Source organism: Clupea harengus, chromosome 22 (assembly GCF_900700415.2).
Source record: "Clupea harengus chromosome 22, Ch_v2.0.2, whole genome shotgun sequence".
NCBI classification, from domain to species: Eukaryota; Metazoa; Chordata; class Actinopteri; order Clupeiformes; family Clupeidae; genus Clupea; species Clupea harengus.
This window is the reverse complement of record NC_045173.1, coordinates 1,487,988-1,499,019: the sequence shown is the minus strand read 5'-3', so window position 1 is coordinate 1,499,019 and position 11,032 is coordinate 1,487,988. Positions and strand designations below refer to the sequence as shown.

Sequence of the window (11,032 nt, the reverse complement as noted above, 5' to 3'; positions counted from 1 at the left end):
GTGTGGCAAAATGCTACTTCTAATGCTAATGCTAATGCTTCTAAAGCTGAAAAGAAGCTAAATACTCTTTTGAACTCCAAATCACCTTTCATTCTTATCATGGCTTATTTGAGCGTTGCTGTTGGGTTTTCTTACTGTGAGACGTCATTAGATAATTGGTAATTTGTGCCATGTAATCATTGGAATGGTGTGTTTGTCACACAGTGTCAAAAACAATTAAATTCAATTCAATTCAATTCAATTTTATTTATATAGCGCCATAACAATACAATTGTCTCTAGGCGCTTTACAGAGCCCAGAGCCTGAACCCCCTTAGTGCAAGCACATTGGCAACACGGGCAAGAAAAAACTCCCTGTTAGTCAGGAAGGAACCTGATTGCAAAAGACAGAGACACGTTTATTGAAGAGTAAAGAACACATTACATAAATGTATTTATAGAACTTTGATTTCTATAACTTCATGCGAGTTTGGATGCATCGTGTTCTGGGTTTCACAAAGATTACAAGATTTCTCCAACACACAAGATTTCAACACACAACGTTAAACACATCATTCTTAATGTTGTATCAAGCTTTGATGAGGTAATGAGAGTCAAGTCTGTACTGAATCCCACGGATCCCTTTTAGTATGGTTTGTAAATGACTCAAGTCCATCATACGTCAGTTGATGCAGTATACCATCATATTTACACATGATAATGAGGAAGTATTGACACAGCATAGCAGACCACGGCTGTCTGGTATTTAAAAATGGAAACACTTATGCAATAGGTTTTCACTACAGCTTTAAACTATAAGAAACCAACAAACAACCATTTTTTTCATGTTAGATTAAACTTTTATTGTCTTCCCATGGAAGCAAATTGTCATGGATAAATAGGACAGCAATAGGACACAGAAGGCTGTTGCCACAACATATTGTTTCAGAAACAGATAAACATGTCATCACATAATAACAATTAAAAGAGGAAGCTATCAGGGTGTTTTTTTTTTTCAAATGTAACAGGATGTGCTGATTAGTAATGACATTTGTTGATGGGAGATTCCCAAGGCCTATAAACACTGCCCAAAGGTGTCAACAGTCACTGAAAATAGAAAGACCACAAGGCATTGGTTATTTGGCATTTGACAGTTAGATACCAAACCATATTTGGTAATGTTGTAGTTGACCCACAATGACACCAATCTGACCACAAAGCTTGACTAAACAAGTGGCTGTGACACAGGGACAGCACAGATTGCAAAAGACTTGACAGAGACAAGTTTATTGAAGAGTAAAGAACACATTTCCCATTGAATGAAACAGTTATTTTACTACTTACTATACTATATTCTGTAGTCGCCCCGGCCCACCATTTAAATGAAAAGGTGTCCATGTTATGTGCAGACTTCTTTCAAACCGCTATACAAACTCAAGCTCCTAAACATATCACCTGTTGTTTTTGAGCTGTATCTATTCGTTTTCTCCATTAAATTCCTCAATTGTATTTCAGTCAGTATTCATCCATTTAAGATTTGATGTACTTGATTAAATTATTATTGAATTGGAATGATGAGTGTGAGGCCGTATTGTCCAGCATTAGTTAGGCTACCATCTGAGCATTGTTTTTTTGGGACTGGAGAAATGTCTGCAGCCAGGTTCCAAAATGAAAAAGTTGGGAAAGTTAGTGCTCAACGGATGCATGTCAAAGTCATATTCAGGCCATAGTGTACCTTTTTTTAAATTGGTCAACAACCTTTGATTTGACTGAAAATGTTAAAAGGCACTGACTCCCAACATGTAACTTGAACTAGTGAGTAGTGGGCAGGGGAGATGAAGGGGAAGTGGCAGAGAAAAGGTGTTTGGAATGCAGCCTAGTTTATTGTTTCCTGCCACCAGCCTACTCTATGACTGGCATGGGTAGGGTACACTCCCCCCTGCTGCACCCTTATTGTTTCCTGCCACCAGCCTACTCTATTGGCATGGGTAGGGTACACTCCCCCCTGCCACCAGCCTACTCTATTGGCATGGGTAGGGTACACTCCCCCCTGCTGCACCCTTATTGTTTCCTGCCACCAGCCTACTCTATGACTGGCATGGGTAGGGTACACACACCCCTGCTGCACCCTTGCAGGCCAATGTCCAGGCTATGTGTTGTATAATGTGATGAAACTCACAAACGTGTGATAGCATCAGCTTGCTATGTTCAAAATTTCAGCTTGCATCTCAGTCTCTTTTAAGTGTTGTGCTATAGCTAGCAGGAGGGGAGCTGTGGTGAAAATCTAACTGGTATTTAGAAAACAGATTCTGTGTTTTCTTTGAATAATGCATGGCTGCTGCCGTAAATTGTACTTTACCCCTTCAGACTGGTATGCTACAGTCATCTTTACCCCTTCAGACTGGTATGCTACAGTCATATTTACCCCTTCAGACTGGTATGCTACAGTCATCTTTACCCCTTCAGACTGGTATGCTACAGTCATATTTACCCCTTCAGACTGGTATGCTACAGTCATCTTTACCCCTTCAGACTGGTATGCTACAGTCATCTTCGGCCACTTAACTGTTCCTGATATGGGGGCAGTTCAAACAAAAACACTCACTACATTGAGATAACAATTTGAAAAACAGTAAGACACTTGTGCTTCAATTAGTGAAGTTAGCATTAGAGACGAGAGGTGTATATAGCTTATGTATTAATGTAAGCTGTAAGGTATTAATGTTTTTGCAACAAGGCAAAATACAAAAAGTGTTACAACTGTACCACGTCTCTGTTCAGACTGTATTATCAGTAATGTCTGATTTCTTCTGATTTCTTCTGTTGTATTATTTATTCATCAATAATAACAGGCTACAATAAACATGTCCTAGTAGGCCAAATAAATGTGTATGCGCTTAGGTTTTCTTAAGGAAGTGGAAGTGTGCACCAGGTTCCCTTAAAATGGTGTGGAACAGGATTTGAGGTATGTTTTCTCTTGTTTGGTGGGTGTTGCCCACGTTTATATAAGCCACACCATATTAAAAATGCAGAGCGTTCAATGGATCCAACCTTTGTAAAAGTCCTTTACAAATACAAAGAATAAAAAGTTAAATAATAGTAATAAAAAAAACATTTAACACTTATTTCACGATTTCATCAGGCTCCAAAAATTCTTCCTTCTCAGCTGCACTTGCAAACACACAAATGGGTGTTCAATGCACCACCATCTCCATTTCATGTGTAAGTGCACCCTAAAATGGGTTGTAAATTGAGCTGTAAACAAAATGTGTTTACTTTGACTGGATTGTAATGAAAAACTGTGCTAATGAATGCTGGCGTTAATATTGTAAAATTGTATTGTTATGGCGCTATATAAATCAAATTGAATTGAAAAAAAAATATATTGACAACATTCTAATTTTTACAAAAATCAGCATTTTATGAGTTAGAAATGGCTCAAAACGCCATCTACTGTTCAAAATCCTCCTGATGTTGATGGCGTATTTACGGCCATTGGTATCTATAACCAGTAAAATGTTCAATTTCTCACGTTTATTTCAAATTCAATGTAATGGAAATCGTGTCAAAATTACCTTACCATACCTTAAAATAAATGGTCTAAACATTAAGCATTGGAAATAATTTTTGATATGTAGCCTAATTCATGCAGTAGTGCATGCAACTTAGAGCAACGTTTCATAACGACTGAATTACCGGAAGTGTTGGTTGCGATGCATTAATTCCAATTACAAAGTGCACAGCTGATTTTTCGCTCATGTCTGTGGATTGGCTACATCAAATTGGACAAATTACCTCTAACTTTAATATTATGAACTGTAGATTTAGAATTCCCAATAACACAACTTAATTATTTTTTTTGACCAACTGGATTCATTTTGTGGTGACACGACCCAAATTCTTACAAAGATTCTTACAAATTCGATGTGGGTGAATGTCTTCCATTCCAACAGATGGCAATATTTAGCTATTCAGGTGACGTTTCTATCCACGGAAACGCAAAGGAAATCGACATCAACATACATTTTTAGCGAATTTTCCGAATAGAAGTGTTAGAAATTGAAGGACTACGGCTTATGAAAACAGTTAAAGAAAGTCGAAAATGTCTACTACTTTCCAAACACAGATAACTGCTATAATGGATGTTTTGGCAAAAGCCGCTATAGCAGAAATAGGCAAACTCGTAGAAGACGACCATGTAGTAATACGACTGGAGATGTGTCGGAGGGAAAATGAGATAGAGACTCTAAAGAAGAGATTATTTTTGACAGAGCGAGACCTCAGGAATGCCCAGCGAACTGCCATACGTGTGATTCCTGAACGGGTGTCTGTTGGTGTCCAAGTCGAGAGTCTTGACGATGGTAAGTTGAAAAGGAGCTAGCGGAGGTTAAGTGCGTATTGTCATATCCCACCCTTCCATTTAGGCTATGTAAAGCATTTTTTGTCATAGATGGTAAATAACTGCGTTATATGTTCCTTCAGAATACCATCTTTCGAACTGTAACACAGTTACGCAGAAGACCATTTCAAAAGAAGAGGAAAAAGCATCTACAGAAGATGAAATCACGCCATTTTTACATGACGGGGACGGAGAGATGTTGCATAATCTGCCTCAGCCAACGCACAGCAGAGAGGAAGTAAACGGGTCCGATTTTACACTGAAGAGAGAGCCAGAGGAAGTTCAAGTCGGCCAGACACCCATTCTTTCAGATTGTGTGTATCGGTCAAAGGGCATACACGCGCAATCTGGTGGTGGACTAATAGACAAACTTGTACAATCTTGGCCATCCTTTGATGAAGTAAACTGTCAGGTGGAAGATGAGGATCCAGGCTGCTCTTACAACACTGAACAGAACAGTTCTTCTGAAGGAAACCTGTTCTCTGCAGCTACCAATGAGGATAGCTCTAGAGATTTTCCAGAGGACATACACCTTGATCTCTTTAACTCTGTGTCTGTGAAAGAAGAACGTGTGTCCATGTCTGTTTCTCAACATTTCCCAAATGCTATTGTCCAAACTAAAGATGGCCATCCTAAAGACAGAGTGGACATGACAGTAGTGCAGCCACAGACACACTCAAGAACAGACAACGGTAGCAGTTCTTACCCACTCAACATGGCCACTCTTCCCACAGCGGCTTCACACGGGACACCCACGTTCATACCCACAGACTCCCAGACACACCCGACACATGCAGCCTTAGGCTCACACATACACACCACCCAGCTCTCCTCTCATTCACAGGCACCCACACATTCACACACTCACTCCCCATACACACACGGCCTCCCACCCAGCCGCCACCTGATCGTAAGACCCAGGACACCAGGTCTGCTCCACCGGCGAGGCAGCGTGGGCTTAAGTGCCAGCTCCCACCACCGTGTCTTCATCTGCTCGCTATGCGGCAAGAGCTACCCCCGCTTCTGTCAGCTGGAGGCGCACCAGCGCAGCCACACCGGAGTCAAGCCGTACCGCTGCACCGAGTGTGGGAAGCGCTTCACACAGAAGACGCGCCTAAAGACACACCAGAGTGTCCACACTGGCGAGAGGCCCTTCAGCTGCAGGCTGTGTGGGAAGAGGTTCAACCGGCAGGACAACTGCCTGCGGCACGAGCGCTTCCACAGGGCCAAGAACCCTTCCTCCAGACTCAGCCTGGGAAGAGGCTTGTCAAGCTGAGACACACTGTTCCTTGACATAGCAGCGGATTTTTTAATTATTTTTAAGCTCAGGTCATATGAGCAAATGAAACTGACTTTTCTAAAAACTCTACCGCAAACTCAAAAAATTGTTGCCTGGGTCAGTTGAGTAAGGGGGAGGCACGCACCACGAGGGTTGAGTAAGGGGGAGGCACGCACCCCGAGGGTTGTACTTGGTCCAGCAGCAGACCTCAGCCTTTCTCAGCAGCTATTCACCTCTTCTGAGGTAGTGAGAGTTTTTGTGAGCAGTAAATCTTACAAACTAGCAGGCCAACAGTAACCTGACTAAGAACAAGTTTCAGTATCATAATGGGTGCTAGCCACAGGTTTAGAAATTGTGTGAAGTGATCTAAAAATGTAACAATGAATGCAATTGATATTGTAAAGCATAACATACACATAGCTAAAGATTCAGTAAGTGTTTTTTTATTGTGAAAAAAATGCTTCTAGACCTACAATAATGACATATTTTAAGGGTAATTGTTGACAACTGTTTCTGTCTGGATGTTGATCACTTTGGTTGAGGTGCGTTTGTTGACCATTTAAAAAGCCCAGACATGTACAACAAATACAGAACAAAAGGGCTGAGACAAGGTGTGTATAGTGCATAGTTAGAATGAGGAACACTGTTTACTTATGCCTTCAGCGTTACATCATCAATTTAAGCCCAGAAGCTTGTTCATTTTTTTGTCAACAAAAGGATGTAACATTTTATTTAATTTTTATCAGTAACAGTAATCAATAACAAGTCATTCAAATAAACAGAACTTCTGGATGAAACCCTGTGAAGCAGTGCCTTGCTCATGGGTTTGGTTTCTTCAGAGCACATATACATTGTGACCAATATTTTCCTGGTTCCTAAGACGTCTGCGTACGCAACTGTGAAGTTTAAAAAAATACAAATACTAAAGAATAGGTATCTGATGGAGTTAGGCAAAAAACCAAGTGTCAGGACAGGTTTGTGTTTGGCTATAACTGAAACAGAAATGTGTGATGTCAGAGCCTCCAACTGGCAGCGTTGAAGACATCAAGCTCAAGGTATATGTTGTAGGGTGGCGTTGTCATGGAACTGTGTGAGGGTGCAGTGGATGCATAGCTTGAAGCACGTTGTGCTCTGCATGCTTTCAAGTAAATAAATGTATCCAGTGCATTTCAAAGTATAACAAAAGCATCATTAATGTGTTGGTATGTAATGGTATGGAGTATTTCAGATCAGTATAGCTTTTGAACTGACTTGTGAGAGCTACATAGAACCTCTTAGAAATTAAGCTTAATCCCTGCTATGAGACAGTTGTTATTTTCTATTACAACAAAACAAACCACTGTACTTTAGTAGGCATCCATCCAGACATTCCAAAAATGAGGAATGTTATTATAAATCCACTATGTCCTGTTCTCATCACACTACTGTCCTACAGCTTTAAAAACATTTTGTCAGTCTGTAACAAAGCTAATCAGCACTTAAAAAGCTCTTAGATTTGAAATCTAGCAATGCTTCATATGTGGTTATGTTGACTCTATATACATAGGCCATACATGTATACACAAGTGCTCAACATTACAAGGAATCATTGATCAGTGGAGTATACACTCCAAACACACCATTTAATGACATGCTGCGTTCCAAGGTTCACCTACAACAGAAACAATGCATCACATTCAGTGCATATGTGTAACGTGTCAGCACCAAACCAATCCAAATATCTTTATGTTCAAGTGGTACTTACAGAACAGCTTGATAGATGGAAGAGTCTTTTCATTTACTGTGTTCAAAGAACATGAAGTCCTGAAACATAAGCAAGCTCAGGTTACAGGTATGCCCAGGTAAACCAGACAAACAAGTGCAAATGGCCTAATGTCAGCAATCTGATTTGCTTACAATGAGAAAACATGCCCCAAATAAGACAGCCTTTATTTTCACATCCAGGTCCAAGGGGAACTTGATGCCAAAATTGTCTGCATCAGTAAAGGCTTCTCGCATAAGACCACTCCACTGTTTGGAGATGGAGCCAACTGCCGTGAGTTCATCCAAAGACACCACCTGAAGAAAAGAATTGAGATGTTGAAAAAAAAAAGAATGTGTTGCAGATTATTGTCTAAAATACAGGCTCTGTAAAGATGAACATCAAGGTCATGGTTCGCTTGAAATCCCTGTAAACAAGAATTGTCTTAACTGATCCTATCATATTACATTGACGTAGAGTGTTAGGAATGTACTTCGACTGCCCTACCTCAAAATTCACATCTGAACAGCATTTACATGCACAGATTGGGCCTACAATTTTCAACACAGCCTCCCTCTTCTCATTTTGAATGGTAAACTTGGGCCGATATGGATGCCAGTCCTGAATGACGTATCCAATGGGGATTCCGAGTGGTGCCAGTACCTCCAGCTGTAAGAGAAGCAAGATTTTTTTATTTTTTTTTATTTAAAGCAACATTCACTAAAAACACTAAAAACAACAGACATTCTCATCATTCTCTTTCTCTGCCAAAAACATACGGCACCTCCTGGAGACAGCATGGAAAGCAGCAGGCGGAGCACTTCAGCGGGCGCCTCAGGGTGAGCACCTCCAGGCCGTGGTTATCCTGAACGTGTAAGACGAAGGAGCGCATGGGTCCACAGCACTGCCTGTTACAACAGTCATTCTCCTCTGCCGCAAAGAACACCTGCTGCCCCATGGTGTTCTTCACCATATACTTATTATTTGTCTCCCATCCTAATATTGCTGTGTGGCAGAAATGAAGGCACATTTAAATTAGTGCTGCGGATTTAGTGGTAACAATGTCAAAATGATATACTTAGCCATTCTGAGGAAGGTGTCATTATATCAGTGACAGTGTCGGTGTGTATTTGACAGATATGAAATAAATCCTTGTTGATACCTTCAGCTAATTCCACTTTCTGATTAACAAGAAGTTGATCAATCTGTATTAGGAACAAAAGCAGACATAATAATGTAGACATAATAGTCTAAGCACATACATAAATACTATTAAGTATTATGCATTTCTGCACTACAGCTTACACTTACAAGTTATTCTACAACTTCTTACCTGCTACAATCACAATGTGTTTTTTTATTACTCTGATGCATAATAGATAAAAAAAGCATAATTTGAACAAATATGAGAATAAATAAAAGGGTACATCAAATCTGAAAAAGAAATCAAATTCAACAATTCTATACAATAAATAAATACATAACTGCACTGCCGCAATTGTACCACCTTCGCCAAGGTAATATTATAACTGAACAGAAATAAAGAGTTTCAGGCATAAATGGACACTTTACTTGAGTAAGATATTCCAGACCGGGAGGGCAGTCTGTAGGTCTCTGTGGATTGGGCGTCATGCCTATCTGAGGCGGCCCATAAGCTGGGGGAAGGCAATGAGATGAAGTTATGTTACGCAGAAAAGAGAGGACTTCCCCCTTTTAGATGAATTTCCTTACCAGGCATTTCGGGAATGGCTGGAATGGGCGTATTTCTCTGTGGCTGAAGAGCAACGGATTTAACTATGGAAGCAAAACAAAGACCATAAAAGTCTGTTAGATCAGACAAGAGCGGGTTTTAGCCTATTCCTACTACTGTTGGCTACTTCGTGTAACGCCAGTCGTCCTTCAACAATTAACTCTAAATGTATACTATTTAAGAACGCTGTGTCACAATAGTTGGAACATTATACTGTAAACTGCATCCAGGTAAACAAAGTTCTATAACAAGGATGGAGTTGACTGATTATTGTCAATTTCCATATTCAGCCTACCTCCAGCATCCATGAAGCCAGTGTTTATCTTGAAGAAAACGTGCAAATAAAGCAGACAAACGGGTTAGGTTTGGGTTTTTCCCCTTAGCCCTGCACATATATATGCTGATCCTAACTTTGAAAGGATATTGAAAGGACACTGACATTGAAAAGATAATAATAAGATTCCATATTATTATTATTCCAACTGAAATGTTTCCGTTACGCAGATCAACTCAAGTATAGCTTGAGTTTGACATGGAATTTTATTGAACCTTCAACTGAATAACTCACGCTCAGAAATAAAAGTAGGCTAGTCAGAAGCTACAGTTAGGCTATAGCTCTAAAACGCCAGAGCTAACCAGAAAAGTCCTGCAAACTACGACATAATAATTAGCAGCCAGGAAGCTGAGAAATCAATGTTTCGGGAAGCTCAACATGTTCAGTGATCGGCTACGTTAACAAGCAACATCTGCCACTTCGACAAATAAGATCGGCACCAACCGTGACTACCTGTAGTGTTCCGTTTAATTAAGACCATGTGGAATCGAAGTTATGATAGGCTAAAGCCTTAGGCGTACAAGACAAACTTACCAGTTCAACAGTCACCTTGATGTCAGTGTTCCCTTATCCTGGAAATGAAAGTGAGAATTATGCCCACCTATGATGACTTACCACCACTGGCAGGAAATAGTGTCAGGTGACAGAGTCGTTGCCAGAGACGACCTAAATAGGTTATTAGCATAGACAGAGATGCTCTAAAAAAGCCAGAGGCATCAGTAAAAGCGCGCAACGGTCGTAGGGTCTTCGAGGGGAGACCAGAGGGCAGACATGGTTCTGTTTCAACTGCGTAACTGTTCTCTTACCTTGAACAAACTCCGAATTTGTGAAAACAATTGTTGTCATAACAATTGCCTCTGTGATGATTTTAAACATCTTATCCACATCCTAGGAATTGATCATGCTATCTGCTAAACTCTAAACTCTCTTAACGTGAAACTCTACACTTTGTCATCGCATACGGGCAAAATTGTAGCCTAATAAAAAATAAAAACACAATGAATTATAGCCTGGGGCGCCGCCCCTTCCAATGATCCAGAGAAAATCTTACTTAGCCTACATAAAGTAATTGGATAAAGGATACTAGTCAACAAGTAATGGGACTTCTGAAACTATCTTCTATCGTTTTGGCAAGTAACCGTATAATAAGCAGGATAGTGTATAGTCCGGCGGTCATTATGTAAGGGATAATGACCGCCGGACTATAAATTATCCCGTTTATTAGACGGTTAATTCTAAAAATGTTCTTCATCACCATATCCATTAAGTACAACTACACCTATTGGCAGCCGAATTCTTCCCACTCACTTTGTCTCTTTCGTCCTATAGTCTAGCCTAATCTTCACTGTGGGATGTAGTCTCTCCACCTGACCTACTCGTAGAAACCCTCGGCCTACACCTTCCCACACCCACCACACTGTCATGCACTTATTCTACCCCATACTCTGTGCTAGCATTTACCTGCAAATGTAAATAATTGCCACCACTAGTTTCCTGTTCCATTACTCTACTACCTACGAGCACACTGTATACCAACTAAGCTGTTCTACA

General features: G+C 40.4%; 2 protein-coding genes across 6 annotated transcripts; one reads left to right on the top strand and one right to left on the bottom strand.

The window, feature by feature from the left end:
- The first annotated feature begins 3,715 nt into the window (after window positions 1-3,715).
- On the top strand, window positions 3,716-6,467 carry LOC105893821 (zinc finger protein 432-like). The gene is made up of 2 exons (XM_012820284.3): window positions 3,716-4,339; window positions 4,461-6,467. The coding sequence occupies exons 1-2, from the start codon at window positions 4,081-4,083 to the stop codon at window positions 5,651-5,653; spliced, it is 1,452 nt and encodes a 483-aa protein (XP_012675738.2). The 5' UTR covers window positions 3,716-4,080; the 3' UTR covers window positions 5,654-6,467.
- LOC105893816 (phospholipid scramblase 1-like) lies at window positions 6,084-10,462 on the bottom strand. 5 transcript variants are annotated; one of them, XR_006151534.1, is made up of 11 exons: window positions 10,016-10,207; window positions 9,443-9,470; window positions 9,129-9,191; window positions 8,970-9,052; window positions 8,560-8,602; window positions 8,182-8,402; window positions 7,905-8,066; window positions 7,553-7,714; window positions 7,401-7,459; window positions 7,276-7,307; window positions 6,084-6,552 (listed from the first exon to the last, which is right to left on the bottom strand). XR_006151534.1 is itself a non-coding variant. In XM_031560101.2 (11 exons), exons 3-10 carry the CDS (start codon window positions 9,453-9,455, stop codon window positions 7,430-7,432), a joined length of 777 nt encoding a protein of 258 aa, XP_031415961.1. In that variant the 5' UTR covers window positions 9,456-9,470; window positions 10,016-10,053; window positions 10,288-10,462; the 3' UTR covers window positions 6,084-7,307; window positions 7,401-7,429. The 5 variants fall into 5 exon arrangements, 4 of the variants coding, with proteins under 4 accessions (XP_031415961.1, XP_042558979.1, XP_012675731.2 ...); XM_031560101.2 differs by adding an exon at window positions 10,288-10,462 and having other exon boundaries at window positions 6,084-7,307; window positions 10,016-10,053; XM_042703045.1 differs by lacking the exon at window positions 9,443-9,470 and adding an exon at window positions 10,288-10,460 and having other exon boundaries at window positions 6,084-7,307; window positions 10,016-10,053.
- Between the last annotated feature and the right edge of the window lie 570 nt (window positions 10,463-11,032).

Excerpts from the sequence above, each read along its gene's own strand:
- LOC105893821 (XM_012820284.3), top strand. The coding sequence starts at position 4,081 with ATGTCTACTACTTTCCAAACACAGATAACTGCTATAATGGATGTTTTG. Across the intron at positions 4,340-4,460 it reads AGTCGAGAGTCTTGACGATG|AATACCATCTTTCGAACTGT; the intron begins GTAAGTTGAAAA and ends ATGTTCCTTCAG.
- LOC105893816 (XM_031560101.2), bottom strand. Across the intron at positions 8,603-8,969 it reads GTCTGGAATATCTTACTCAA|ATTGATCAACTTCTTGTTAA; the intron begins GTAAAGTGTCCA and ends TTCCTAATACAG. Across the intron at positions 8,403-8,559 it reads GAAAGTGGAATTAGCTGAAG|CAATATTAGGATGGGAGACA; the intron begins GTATCAACAAGG and ends TCTGCCACACAG.